Source organism: Myotis brandtii, unplaced genomic scaffold (genome assembly GCF_000412655.1).
Source record: "Myotis brandtii unplaced genomic scaffold, ASM41265v1 scaffold1105, whole genome shotgun sequence".
NCBI lineage: Eukaryota > Metazoa > Chordata > Mammalia > Chiroptera > Vespertilionidae > Myotis > Myotis brandtii.
In genome coordinates this window covers 1,227,791-1,241,192 of record NW_005353770.1, presented here as the reverse complement: position 1 = coordinate 1,241,192, position 13,402 = coordinate 1,227,791, and the positions used below count along the sequence as shown (strand labels likewise).

General features: G+C 36.6%; 1 protein-coding gene across 3 annotated transcripts in view; it reads right to left on the bottom strand.

The window, feature by feature from the left end:
• The window catches only part of CCDC112 (coiled-coil domain containing 112), a 26,523-nt gene that overhangs the window by 7,236 nt on the left and 5,885 nt on the right, over positions 1-13,402 (bottom strand). The window contains exons 1-6 of one of the 3 annotated variants that reach the window (XM_014544289.1): positions 12,066-12,452; positions 11,337-11,458; positions 7,563-7,684; positions 4,846-4,935; positions 2,102-2,177; positions 925-1,315 (exon numbers count right to left, since the gene is read on the bottom strand). In XM_014544289.1, the coding sequence (XP_014399775.1) occupies positions 925-1,315; positions 2,102-2,177; positions 4,846-4,935; positions 7,563-7,684; positions 11,337-11,458; positions 12,066-12,248 (984 nt within the window). In that variant the 5' untranslated portion in view covers positions 12,249-12,452. Of the gene's footprint in view, positions 1-924; positions 1,316-2,101; positions 2,178-4,845; positions 4,936-7,562; positions 7,685-11,336; positions 11,459-12,065; positions 12,453-13,402 lie in introns of those variants that run through there. The other 2 variants (XM_014544286.1, XM_005857369.2) reach the window with 2 other exon arrangements.

Here is a 13,402-nt window from a genome sequence, read left to right as displayed (position 1 = left end):
GGGGGGGGGTACCTCAGCCCGGCCTGTACCCTCTCTAATCTTGGACCTCTCGGGGGATGTCCAACTGCTGATTTAGGCCCTGCGGGATCGGGCCTAAGCCAGCAGTCAGATCCCTCTCACAATCCGGGACTGCTGGCTCCTAACTGCTCGCCTGCCTGCCTGCCTGATTGCCCCTAACTGCTTCAGACTGCCAGCCTGATCGCCCCCTAACCGCTCCCCTGTTGGCCTGATTGATGCCTAACTGCTCCCCTGCCAGCCTGATTGCCCCCAACTGCCCTCCCCTGCCAGCCCAATCACCCCCAACTGCCCTCTCCTGCTGGCCTGATCGCCCACAACTGCCCTCCCCTCTGCGACCCGCCTCCCCTGCCGGGACCCGCCTCCTCGGTAAGAGGCAGCAGAAACACCGGGACCAGCCTCCTCCATGCCACGTGGAGCCACGGGACCCCCAGGCCTCACTGCGCAGAGCGGCCACTGGGCCCCGCCTCCGCTGTGCGCGCGGCCATCTTGTGGTGGCCATCTTGTGACAATGTCGTACGCGAGGACCACCTAGGCTTTTATTAGTATAGACTGAAAACCATGTGGCCTTTGCTGGTAGGCTGCCTTTTATCAAAAGCCTGAGTATATCTGGATTTCCCACATTTCTGGTGGATATAATTTAAAAACATTACCCACAATCAGAAGTTTTCTGGCCCACTATATTATTTCTTGGGGTAGAAATGTTTGGCCTTCAGAAAGTCCAACTATACTTCCTTTAGTTAAGTTACTCAAAACTTCCCAATGCCTGTTGCACCTTCTGTAAGATGGGGAGAAAACTGCAATATACCTCATGGAGTTGTTGTAAAATTAATAAATGTTAAAGAGTTTAGCACAGTAGCTGGAACAGAGAAAAATACAACAAGTAACAGCCATAATAATTATTATTACCTCTTTTTTCCTTTCTTCTAGGGCCAGAAACTTTTGATACCATTTCTCATGCTGTTCAACTTCATCCTGTGTTCTTCCAGGAAGATGTTCTAGAACTTCTCCCATAAATGTTGGCTTCCCTTTATGTTTGTTTCTCACTTTTATAAAGTTCTGGTGATCATAATCATCCCAGCCCCCTTGTCGCCCTCCTGTTTGCTGAAGGAATTTTTCAAAATCCACAACTTCTTCTGGAAGAGTACTTGGTGCTACTTTGTCTACAGGAACTTTGCTTGACATCACTCTGAAAGCTTTCTCTGTTTCTGAACTACCCAAAGCCCATGTGTCAATCTTCCTTGATATGGCGCTCAACTCATTATTAGTTATTTTTTCTTCTTTAATTAGCTCTTCATATCTAAAATTTCAAAAATAAATTTTGATTAATAAGATACAAATCAATCCATATTAACCCTTTATTTTTCCTCTTATTTAAATTATTTCTCTTTTCATGTCATCTTCTCCACTTAACATTATTAACATTTATAAATAAAAGACTTGAGTTTCCCCGCCCCCAGACGGGCCCGGCTGCTCCACGCTCCTGCCTCTGGAGTCCCCCAGTCCCCTCAGACCCCAGACACACAGGGCCAGCCTGAGGTGCAGGCAAGCCTCGGATGGTGGCTGCCCAGCCGCCCAGGGCCGCCCGAGGCTCAGGTAATCAGGGCCAGCCGAGGCTTGTGCTGCCAGCAGTGGCAGCAGCAGCGGGATGATGGGGGCATCGCCTTCCCCTGATCTCTGGGTCGCCTCCTGCCCCTGAGGGCTCTCGAACTGTGAGAGGGGGCAGGCCGAGCTGAAGGACTGCCCCCCTCGAGTGCATGAATTTTCATGCACCAGGCCTCTAGTAATATATAAAAAATAAACTAGTTCATAATCAAAAAAAAAAAAAGACTTGAGTTTCCTCAGAGAATAAGACAATCTTAAATTCTTATCTGAGATTTTATAGTGTCGATATATAAATGAACATTCACTTTAAACATGAAAAGCAATCTATAACTTAAAACAAAATTAGAAAAGTATTGTTGCCTTTGTGTAAGACTAATGTTAAATATATAACAATAAAATGGTTTATATATAACAACCTAGTGGAGAGTTATTGGAAATATATATGTCAATAATTATATATTAAAATGTGTTTAAAACATACATCAATCTCTGCTCCTCCTTAAAAGTGTTAATTGCATTTTCGATTTCTTCCATCATTTCTCTGAGCTTTTCAACAACTATAAAAAAAAAAACAGAAAAATTATATCATTTCAGTATGACTAAGAATTAAATATTAGGGAAAAATGGACTGTTCCCTTAATTTAAAAACATTTCTTAGCCTAAAGGATAAGAAAAATGTAATTATACAAAGCTAATTTTTATGATTATAATTTTTTATTACAAATTTTTCCCTATGTACATATATCATTAAATATTATTATTATTTACCAAAAATGTTTCATACAACATATATTGTTTTGTAACTTGCAGTTTTTATTTAACAAAATGTTGTGGTTAACTAACATTTTATTATCTAAATCTATCCTAATTCATTAAGTAATTCTCCAATAATCAACCTTTAAATAGATGCAGTACTGTAATAAATATCTTTGCATGTATTTTTTTACATGCTCAAATAAGTATTTTTAGAGGATAACTGATGAAAGTTGAAATGCTAAATAAAAAAGTATGCTTATTTTCCAATATGCTAGATACCATCACATTATCCTTCAAAGAAGCTCCACCAACTTACAGGTCCTGAGAATGCTCCTTCCCAGGAACTTTTAATCATTTCCAATATGAAAGGCAAACATTTATCAACCCTGATTTAACGGACATTTTTTGTGATCTTTAATAAGCCTTTTCTCGTTTTGTATTTCTCTCACTGTAAAATGGACCTTATTATCTTTGCCCATTTTTCTATTAGGTTATTTACCTTTGTTTCTCTAATTTGTAGGCACTCTTTATATATTACTAGAGGCCTGGTGCACGAAATTAGTGCACAGGTAGGATCCCTAGACCTGGCTGGCGATTAGGGCCAATCAGGACTTTCCGGCTTCCAGCCAGTGCTTCCCTTCCCTGGCTGCCAGCTGCCGGCCAGGGCCTTCCTTTGTTCCACGCCGCCCCCTGGTGGTCAGTGCACATCATAGCAAGTGATTGAACTCCCAGTCTCCCAGTTGAACTCCCGACTCCCGAGGTGACACTTTGCATATTAGCCTTTCATATATTTATATATTTACATATATAGATGTATATTAGCTTTTTAAGTTACATATGTCACTAATATTTTCCTGTCTTTCAATTTTGCTTATATAGGGTTTGTGGGCTTTTTTTGGTATTTTGTTTTTTTAAGCCGTCAATTTTGCCCACTTTTTTCTTTATGTTTTCTGATCTTTGTCATTCTTATAAATTATAATCCTATATAATACAAGCTTAATATGCAAATCGACTGAACGGCAGAATGACTGGCGGAACGACTGGTCACAATGATGCGCACTGACCACCAGGGGGCAGACACTCAATGCAGGAGCTGCCCCCTGGTGGTCAGTGTGCTCCCACAGGAGGAGCGCTGCTCAGCCAGAGCCGGGCTCACGGCTGGTGAGCGCAGTGGCAGTGGCCAGAGCCTCTCCCACCTCCGTGGCAGTGCTAGGGAGCAGCCAGCTGAGTGGTACAGAGTAGTGAGCAGGCGGGAGGGAGTAAGGAGTGAGGGCTCCCAGACTGTGAGAGGGATATCTGACTGCTGGCTTAGGGCTGCTCCCCACAGGGAGTGGGCCTAAGCTGGCAGGCGGACACTCCCTGAGGGCTCCTGGACTACGAGAGGACACAGGTCAGGCTGAGGGATCCCCTACCCCTGCACGAATTTCATGCATTGGGCCTCTAGTACAATTATAAAAATATTAGCCCATGTTCTCTTCTAGTATTTTTATGGTTTCATGTATTAATTTAACAAACTATAATATTCATATTTGCCATTTTTAGTGCTTCCTAAACTATAAACACAGCACAAGTGCTTTATGTACACTGTCTTACTTCATCCCCCAACAACCCTGAGTTAGGTCCTCTGGTTATTTTCATTTTAGAGCTGAGAAATGAAAGCTAAGAAAAATCAAGTAACTTGCCTAAAATCACATAACTGGTAGATCAAGAATTTGACTCAACATCTGTTTGATTCTTAAAATCTATTCATCTTGAGCACTTTACTGTTTCTCTCTAACATAGATGTTTCTCTCTCTCTCTCTCTCTCTCTCTCAAAATCAATAGAAACATACCTTCAGGTGAGGATTTTTTAAAAACACTATAAATTTTTATAAATTATGGAGTGGACAGAACAGATATTAGGGTCATTTACAGGATGAAGAATCGGTGGTAATGAAAGATTCATATGCAGTCAATAAAGAGGAAAAAAGACTGATTTCCTGATTCTTAGCCTAGTGGTTTTCCCATCATTTGCTTTTTGAAATAATTGCCTTTTAAGGGCATTTCAAATGCCTAAAGAAATGGTTAAATAATATTAGGACAAATACTAGTCATTTGTAAAGAAATAAAATTGTATCCTTTCCTCTCTATGTAAACATAAGGAAATCAGTCTTTTTTTCCTCTTCATCAACTGCATATGCAACCTGGGTATGTGCTCTTACAGGGAATCAAACCTGCAACCTTTTGGTGTACAGGACAATGCTCCAACCAACTGAGCTAGGGCAGGATTTATAGCATTTTAAAGATAAAAAGCTATGTAAACATCAGATAATACAGTTCTCTAATGTATTCTTATCAATCCCTAACCAATAAAGTAGGGCTTAGTTCTATTAATGCTAAAGAGACAAATTCTTATTAGAAAAGTAAAAATGTTTCTAATGAACAACAAAAATACTAATATGTAAGAATATAAAATCTAAATGTACTTACAACTAGGTGTAGGCTTCACATCTTTTAATTGATGCTGAAGTTTCTTTACATTATTATGTATTTTGGCCAATTGTTGCTGAATTTTTGATCCTATAAGGAAGAAGTATGTACTTTAAAATAATTTTATGACAAACATGGTTACAGTTCAGGATTCTACACCTGAGACAGCACATCTTCACTTAGTAAAAGATAGCCAAGAGAAATTAAATAATGAACAAAAGATGGTTACTTAAGTGTCAATACAGCCTGAACCTTTTAATAAGTACCCTTGCTCTAAATAAAGCATCTCTCAATTTCCTCCAATATTTAAAAGCACAATGGGGTAAATCTTACTATAACCTGTGCCAAGGAAACGTCTTTTTCTTTACTCTGTGGAGATTGAGTTATTGGACACTCTTTTAAATACATGGATCAGTAGCTTAGGCTTAATCGTATTTTATTCTTCAACAGTTTTCTTTTTAATTTGTTATAATTTTATGGGAATAGAATTTGGAATAGATCTCAACTCTATTTTTAGAATACTAAAACTGAATATTAATTCTATGAATACTGACAAACTTCCTAATGAGAATTAATTTCATCTAACCACATCTTAGAGTGACTGACTGTCACAGCCTTGACAAAGTGCTTTCAGGTGCCATTCAGTGATATCTACACTATAGGCTGCCAAGCTCATCCCAAGGATCAGCCTGAAAATGTTGGGCCCACAATAAAAGCCTGAAAAATGGAGGAGGGTCTCAAAGACTTTTTCAGATGTTTTGGATCAGCAGCAGAAATCCTAGATTCCTCTTTTGAGTTTTCCTTCTGAAGTAATAATTTTACTTTCGTATTTATTTCAATTATATAGACTAAAATCATATATTGACATTCATACATCTATATTTGTGTAATATATAATAGTAATATTATTTTATCATCTTTGGGTACTTTATTATGCCCCTCTTTTTTTTTTTAATGCTTCACAAATCAGCATGAAAAACCAAACAGCTCTGTCCAAAAGTCTTTAAAATAATTTAAAAAAAAGGTTACCAGTAGGCCTGGAACCAATGCTAATACCCAAAACAAACCTCAAATATGTTTTTGTGACTTTGGCTTGTTATTTCTTAATTAAAATTCAAGTGTTCCAGAAGAGCAGAAACTTTATCCAATGTATTTTTATAGGATAAAAATTATCCTATAAAAAGTCTTATTCACTGTTGGAACTTTAAATCAAGAAACTTCTCTAGTAATGTAATCAATTAGGAGTGTGTGTGTGTGTGTGTGTGTGTGTGTGTGTGTTGGAACTTTAAATCAAGAAACTTCTCTAGTAATGTAATCAATTAGGAGTGTGTGTGTGTGTGTGTGTGTGTGTGTGTGTGTGTGTGTTGTTGTTGTTGTTGTTGTTGTTGTTTTTGCCACAGTTTGATCAGTTACAGTAACATCTCTATAGGGCAAGTAATCTTTTATTTCTTCATTTGGAACTGCCACTCTATTAGGCAAACCATTAAAGTACAAACCATTTAAATACATAAATGCAGGCGAATATTGTGGCATGATGTTTGAGGTAAGGAAAAGAAATTTACTACTTCTGGACTGTAATAGGGGAGGGAAAGCCTCTATATCCTTATATTAAGTGCATTTCTTCCTCTCCTTGATAAGACAAACACAAAGTGTTAATAAAGAGAGGCAAAAGTATAGCAGAAAAGAATAAAAAGATAAAAATAAAGTTGCCTTAAAAAGAGAAAATGAAGTGACTTAAAATGCAGAGAATGGAGACACTATACATAGTAGCACAACTGAGAGATATAAAGATCAGCTTCTCAGTGTCTATAAAAGAACGGAGGGAATTTAAGAAATATTAAACTAGGGATATTTAGATTTCTCTATGAATCAAAGAGGAGAACTGAAAATCTGGTTTTATATTAGGTCCTGTTGTCATTCAAATAGAAGAGGGAGAATGATTCTTGCCAGTACGCAACAAAAGATGGCCTTTAAAATAGTGCAATCTTATGTTCTGAAAGAAAAAAATTATTAAGAATTTCTTTTAATTGGTTAGAAGGGATTTATAAATCAATATTTTATAAAGTTAGTTAGTTGATAACCATTATTTTTCCTTTAAACAATGCTAAGCAATTTTTTATTATTATAACCTAAGAATTTTTCAACATATAAAATCTACTCTTCAATAAAAGAAGGTATTTTTGTAGAATTCTTTAAGACCAACATTTAGTACACTATAAACAATGACTGATACTCATAGCAAACAATAAAACATTTTCTGTATAATCTATAAGGCACTTTTTCATATATTATCTCATGGGATGTACAGAACAACTGCCCTGAGGTAGAAATGGTAGGTGTTGTATCACAGACAAGTACACTCAAGTTTACAGGATTATGTGACCTGATCACTTCATACTGTTATGATGAGCTAAGACCAGATAACCCAGGAATTAATTTCTATTTAAGAAATTTTAATAATATTATCTAGTTTGTCAACCAAAAAACAAAACCCTCTTTTTCCTATTAAATTGAGAGAAATACACACAGAAAACAATCCAGCTAGAATCACTAAATAGTAACCTGACAAAATAAATACATATCCCTAAAAGACAAACGCATTACTAACTAGAAAGTGTCTTGATAGAAAACATAAGTCATTGCACAGTACAAAGCACAGGGCAACACTACAACTTTATGTCACTTAACAGTTTTTGTTCATCATGAACTCAACTTACTTTCTGTTTTCCTGCTGTTAATCAATTTATTTTCCAATTCTTCCAGCATACTATGCTCAATTCTGAAGTCACTTTTTTGGTTGTAGAAATGACTGTGTTTATCTTTTTCTATGTTAATAACTCTTTAGAAAAAGAAATAAATGGTATAAATATGACTTAAATATATTTTTAATTGTTTAAAATATGAAGACACTTACAATAATCAGAACTTTATATTTGAATTCATTCATCTAAGGAGTCAAAATATAATGACTTGAATAATAAGGCTAAGGAGTCAAAATAGTAGCTAGAAAAGAGTTAAGTTCAACTAACACAAGTAATTTGAATTATTTAAATTATAAAATGTTAATTTAAAAAAATGCAGACTTGCTTTTAAAATACATAAACCTTTGACTGTTGATTCCAACTCAATCTCCCTGTGCCTGAAAGTGGCTGCCACTAGTGATGGCTGCTTTCAGTAGAAGATACTGTTAACTTTATAACCTGAACCAAGACATTTACCCTTCATCACTAAAATGTGAGTAATAGTCCTCCACTACCCAACAGGGCTGTAATTTCATTATGTGAGATAACAGGTATGAGGGATCTTTATAGAGTAAAAATGTGCTATGGAAATGCAAGTCATTAATATTATTAATACAACTAAAACTTCAAGAGGCGAACAATCTAAGAAATTTTATTGTATTTAAGGGATACTGTCTACATTTACTTCAAAGCTTCTTTGATTTAGTTCATCTACCAGTAAGAAGGTCTGTTAGTTTGAATCCTAGGGTAAAACAAAATAAACACTGTACTAACAAGAAACTTTTTTTGTTGGACAAAATAATTTATTTTCTTAATACCTGTTCTCTTTCTCCCAGAAGGTGGAAATTAATATGAATACATCTCTACTAATCCTGGATTTAAGGAGTGGTGGAGTATCTCTAGCCATTGACTTACTTTCATATAACTTGAGGGGCAACTATCTAAGGTAGAGTTCCCAATCTTTTTCACTTTGGCACACATAGAGAAAAATTTGATATTCATAAGGCATACTTGGAAAAACAGATGAGACTGCTGCAGGCCCTACCTGGCCGCCCCAAACACTGAGGAGATCATAATTTAGCACTTGTGTTTCAGAGAGGAAGCAATGAGTAGAACAGAGATGTCAAATAGATTTCAGCCTGCAGGTCAACTCTAATGGATTGATGGTGGCTACTGGAGTCCTGTGCTGAGGACTGGGAAGCCCATCTAGGCTCCAACTGGGGATGGGGAAATTACTATGATCAAATAGAAATTTCTAGCATTGACACAGGATGTACTATGACAGTAAGTATGTTATGTTTTGCCATTCCTGGGTTAGAAATATTAACTCATAAAGACATTAAAAAGATAATAATGGAGACAAATTGCCAAACATATGAAAAGATGATCAACCTCACTCACAATAGAAGAAATGAAAATTAAAACTATACCATGGCAACATTGTACACCTATCAGACTGGCAAAAAAATCACAAGTTTAAATAATATATCCTAACGGTAAAACTGTGGGAAAATAGGTCCTCTCATACGTTGTCGGTGAAATCGTAAATTGTCTATGGAGGACAATTTGGCAATATATCAGTGCATATTCATATATCTTTGACCCAGAATTTCTACTTCGAGGAATATTTCCTGAAGATACACCCACACATATGCAAAATGATGTGGACCTATGTGAATATGGCAATTAATTGCAGCACTGTTTGTTATAATAAAAGATTGACTATAACCTAAATGTCCATCACTAAGGGGTAGGTTAAATAAATTATGTCACAATTATAATTTATTTAACCTGGAATACAATGCAGTGGTACTGTGTTCCATGTACTGATAAGGAAGGATCTCCACTACACACACTTTTTATAACAAAGAATTTATATGACAATGTTAGTCATACCCAAAAGTAGAAAATGCTAAGTTGTATACCTTCAAATGATATTATTCCCCTCATATCACTCTGATTCAATAATTTTACCTCTTCTTCCTCTCTTGGCTCATCTTAGCTAAGTATTCTAAATTAAACCCATTTAATTATTTAATTTCACCCCAACATACTTCAGTGTGCATCTCTAGAGATTATGGATATTTGACTTACATCAGTATAATGCCACTCTCATGCCTGACAAGGTACAATCTCTTACTATCTAAGATATACTCTTAAGTTAAAAAAAAACACACAACAATACGCAAGATCCAGAACAGATGTTAAAATTTATATAAAAAAGACAAACTATAAATATGTACTTTTATTTCTTTATAAGCACAGATTATAAAATATCTGTGGTACGATACACAAGAAACTAAAAATAGTGGTTGTGTGAGAGGAGGGGAAGTAGATAGCTGGGGTCATGGGTGAAACAGACTTTTCACTGTGTACCCTTTGATATGTATTGAATTTTAAACCACGTGAATGCTTTATCTATTCTGAAAATAAAACAGAGTTATTACAAATTGTGTTTTGTTTTTTCTTTGTATGCAATGAGGATTGCTGGATAGAAATATTCTTCGAATGGATTTTTTCACATTCTCCCAATGAGTTTTTCCAAAACCTTTTAACAGATGAAGAAAGCCTACTCAGAGCTGTAAAACCAGCACGTACTGGTAGAAAAGGAACAAGACTGGCATTATCTACTGGTTTGCTATATATATGGACATTAACTTCCTGGTAGATTACCTGTTGAGAGAGAAACATAAACCAGAACCCTTAACCAAGAGTCTAATGCTATCCAAGGTAATACATTTTGAAAATCAAAGAAAATAAAACTGTATTTTCTCAAATTCTGAGTATTAAAAGTAGTATATAAGTATTATATAAATGCAATTGAGAATTCAGTGTCCCAAAGCTATAGTACAGTACAACTTTCCAAATTTCCAACAGTATTACTTTTTCATTGGTAGAATTTCTAAACAGACCACTGCCGCTAATTCTAGTGCAGAGACTATTTTTTACAAGTCTCCTTTCCTCTGGGTTCTTTAGCAAATTGATACTTTATAATTTCAAAGAAGTGTTTTTGACATATTTCTCAATTGTAGGGTAGGGTTGACTGCCCTGAGTTCTAATTCTTTTATCATTCCTCATGATATATATAACACTGAACATTCAATATAGGGCATCCCATAAAATATACACATATATTTTTGACAGCTCAATTGATGTTTCTTTCTCTTCAGATTTAACCCATTGGAATTAATAATTACTCAAAGTGTGTATACATTTGGGGGGGGGCACCCTGTACATATCACTAGTTATTTAAAGAAAAAATACAAATACACCACAAATTAAAAGTTCTCAGCCTAATCATTATGTGCAGGGTGGATCTGAAAGGGACAGAAACCATGAGAGGGAGACCAAATAAAAGGACATTTCAAAAAATAACTCGAGGTAGAGACTTTTCATTATAATTGTTCACTCACTCAAAAATATTTACCAAATGTTAACCTTGGTAAGTGAAAATATATTCAATCTGTTATTTGATATATGAGATCTAAAGAAATAACTATATAGTCTCCTTTGAAATACACTGGTTCAAATGGTAAAAATAAATAAAATTCAAATAACTGCACTTAAAATTAACTTTATATTAAATAGTCTCTTATCATTTGTCTATTGTACACACTCCACCTTTCTCTAATGACCAATTTTTTGTAACTTAATGTGGAGACTGGACAGGGTGTAGTAGAATTAACTTTATACATTGTTCATAATAAAATGACTAGTAATGTTATTTGAAAACAGTGTTTTTATACTTACAGATTTTTAAATTTTTCTGCTGTGCGTATGAATTCTGCTTTCTTAGGCTGACTAACTTTCTGTTTCCAGTTGTGAAGCTGAAAAGAACGAATTCCACCAGAAGTACCAAAACAGCCATCATTCTGCATTAAAAAAAAAAAAGTTTATCCTCAATAATAAAAATGGTAAAAGATGAAGGTGGAATTTTTTTCAGAGATGAAATGTCAATGATGGAATTTCTCAGGGGATAATTTTATCCATTCATCCATTGATGGCTACTGTAAATAAAGTTACAATGAACATGGGGTGCATACATCTATTCAAGTTAATGTTTTCTTTTCCTTTGGATAAATGCCTAGAAGTGGAATTACTGGATCATATAGTAGTCCTATGTTTAATGTTTCGAGGAACCTTTGTACTATTTTCCATAGTGCTGCACCAATTCCCATCAATAGTGCACAAGGGTTCCTTTTTTTCCACTTCCTTACCAACACTTGTTGTTTCTTGTCTCTTTGGTAGTAGCCATTCTAACAAGTGTAAGGTAATATCTCATTATAGTTTTGATTTGTATTTCCCTGATTAGTGATGTTGAGTACCTTTTCATGTACCTGTCAATTTGTTTCCTCTTCCCATTTTTTAAATTGTATTGGTTTTCTGCTATTGAGTTGTATGAGTTTTTTATGTATTTTGGATATTAACCCCTTATAAAATATATGATTTGTAAATATTTTCTCCCATTCAGTAGGTTACCTTTTCATTTTGTTGATAGTTTCCTTTGCTATGTAGAAGCTTTTTGTTTGATGTAGTGTCTTTACTTTTAGAGAATAATTTTGCTGGACATAGATATTTTGGTTGACAGTTCTTTTCTTTCAGCATTTTGACTGTCATCCACTGCCTTCTGAAGTCCAAGGTTTCTAATGAGAAATCAGCCATTAACTTACTGAGGATTCCTTGTATGTGTTGGGTTGCTTTCAATATTTTGTTTTTGTCTTTCTACAGTTTGATTATGATGTGTTTAGGTATGGATCTCTAAGTTTATTCTGTTTGGAGTTTGCTGAGTTCTGACAACATATAAACCAATATTTTTCATCAAATTTGGAAAGTTTTTAGTTATTATTTCTTCAAATATTCTTCTCCTTCCTTTTTTCTCCTCTCCTCTGGGACTCTCATCCTATATAATAAAAGCCTAATATGCAAATTGACCGAACGACAGAATGACCAGTGGAATGACCAGTCGCTATGACAAGCACTGACCACCAGCGGGCAGATGCTCAATGCAGGAGCTGCCCCCAGCCCTCAGGCCCCAGGCCAGCCAAGGCGATGTGAGCGGGGATCCCCCGATTGCCCCACCGGTCACCCCGCAGAGGGAGGTGACTGGCAGTGGTGGGGGGCAGGGCCGGCAAGCAGGTGGTGCCAGGCTGGCCAAGGAGAATGCCAGCGGGTGCCAGCGGAGGCCCCCTGATCGCCCCACTGGTCACCCCACAGATGGGCCCTGGTTACCAGCCAGGCCTAGGGACCCTACCCATGCATGAATTTCATGCATGGGGCCTCTAGTTATACATAATGCTTGATGGTGCCTAACAGATCTCTGAAGCTCTGTTCATTTTACTTTCTTTTTTTTTTTAATCCTCACCTGAGGACATGCTTAGAGAGAAAGGGAGGGAAGAAGGGAGGGAGGTGGAGAAAGATTGAGAGAGAGAGGAGAGAAGAGAGACATCGAAGTGAGAGAGAAACATCAATCGGTTGTCTTCCCACCCAACCAGTGTGGCTCAGTGGTTGAGCATGAACCAGGAGGCTCGCTCGTGGTTTGATTCCCAGTCAGGGCACATGCCTGGGTTGTGGGCTAGATCCCCAGTGTGGGACTTGCAGGAGGCAGCCGATCAATGATTAGCTCTCGTCATTGATGTTTCTCTCTCCCTCTCCCTTTCTCTCTCTGAAATAAATAAAAACATATTTTTAAAAAATCGTTTGCCATTGATCCCACTGCTAGGAATATATCCCAAGAAACCAGAAACACCAATCAGAAAGGATATATGCATCCCTATGTTCATAGCAGCACAATTTACCATAGCTAAGATTTGGAAACA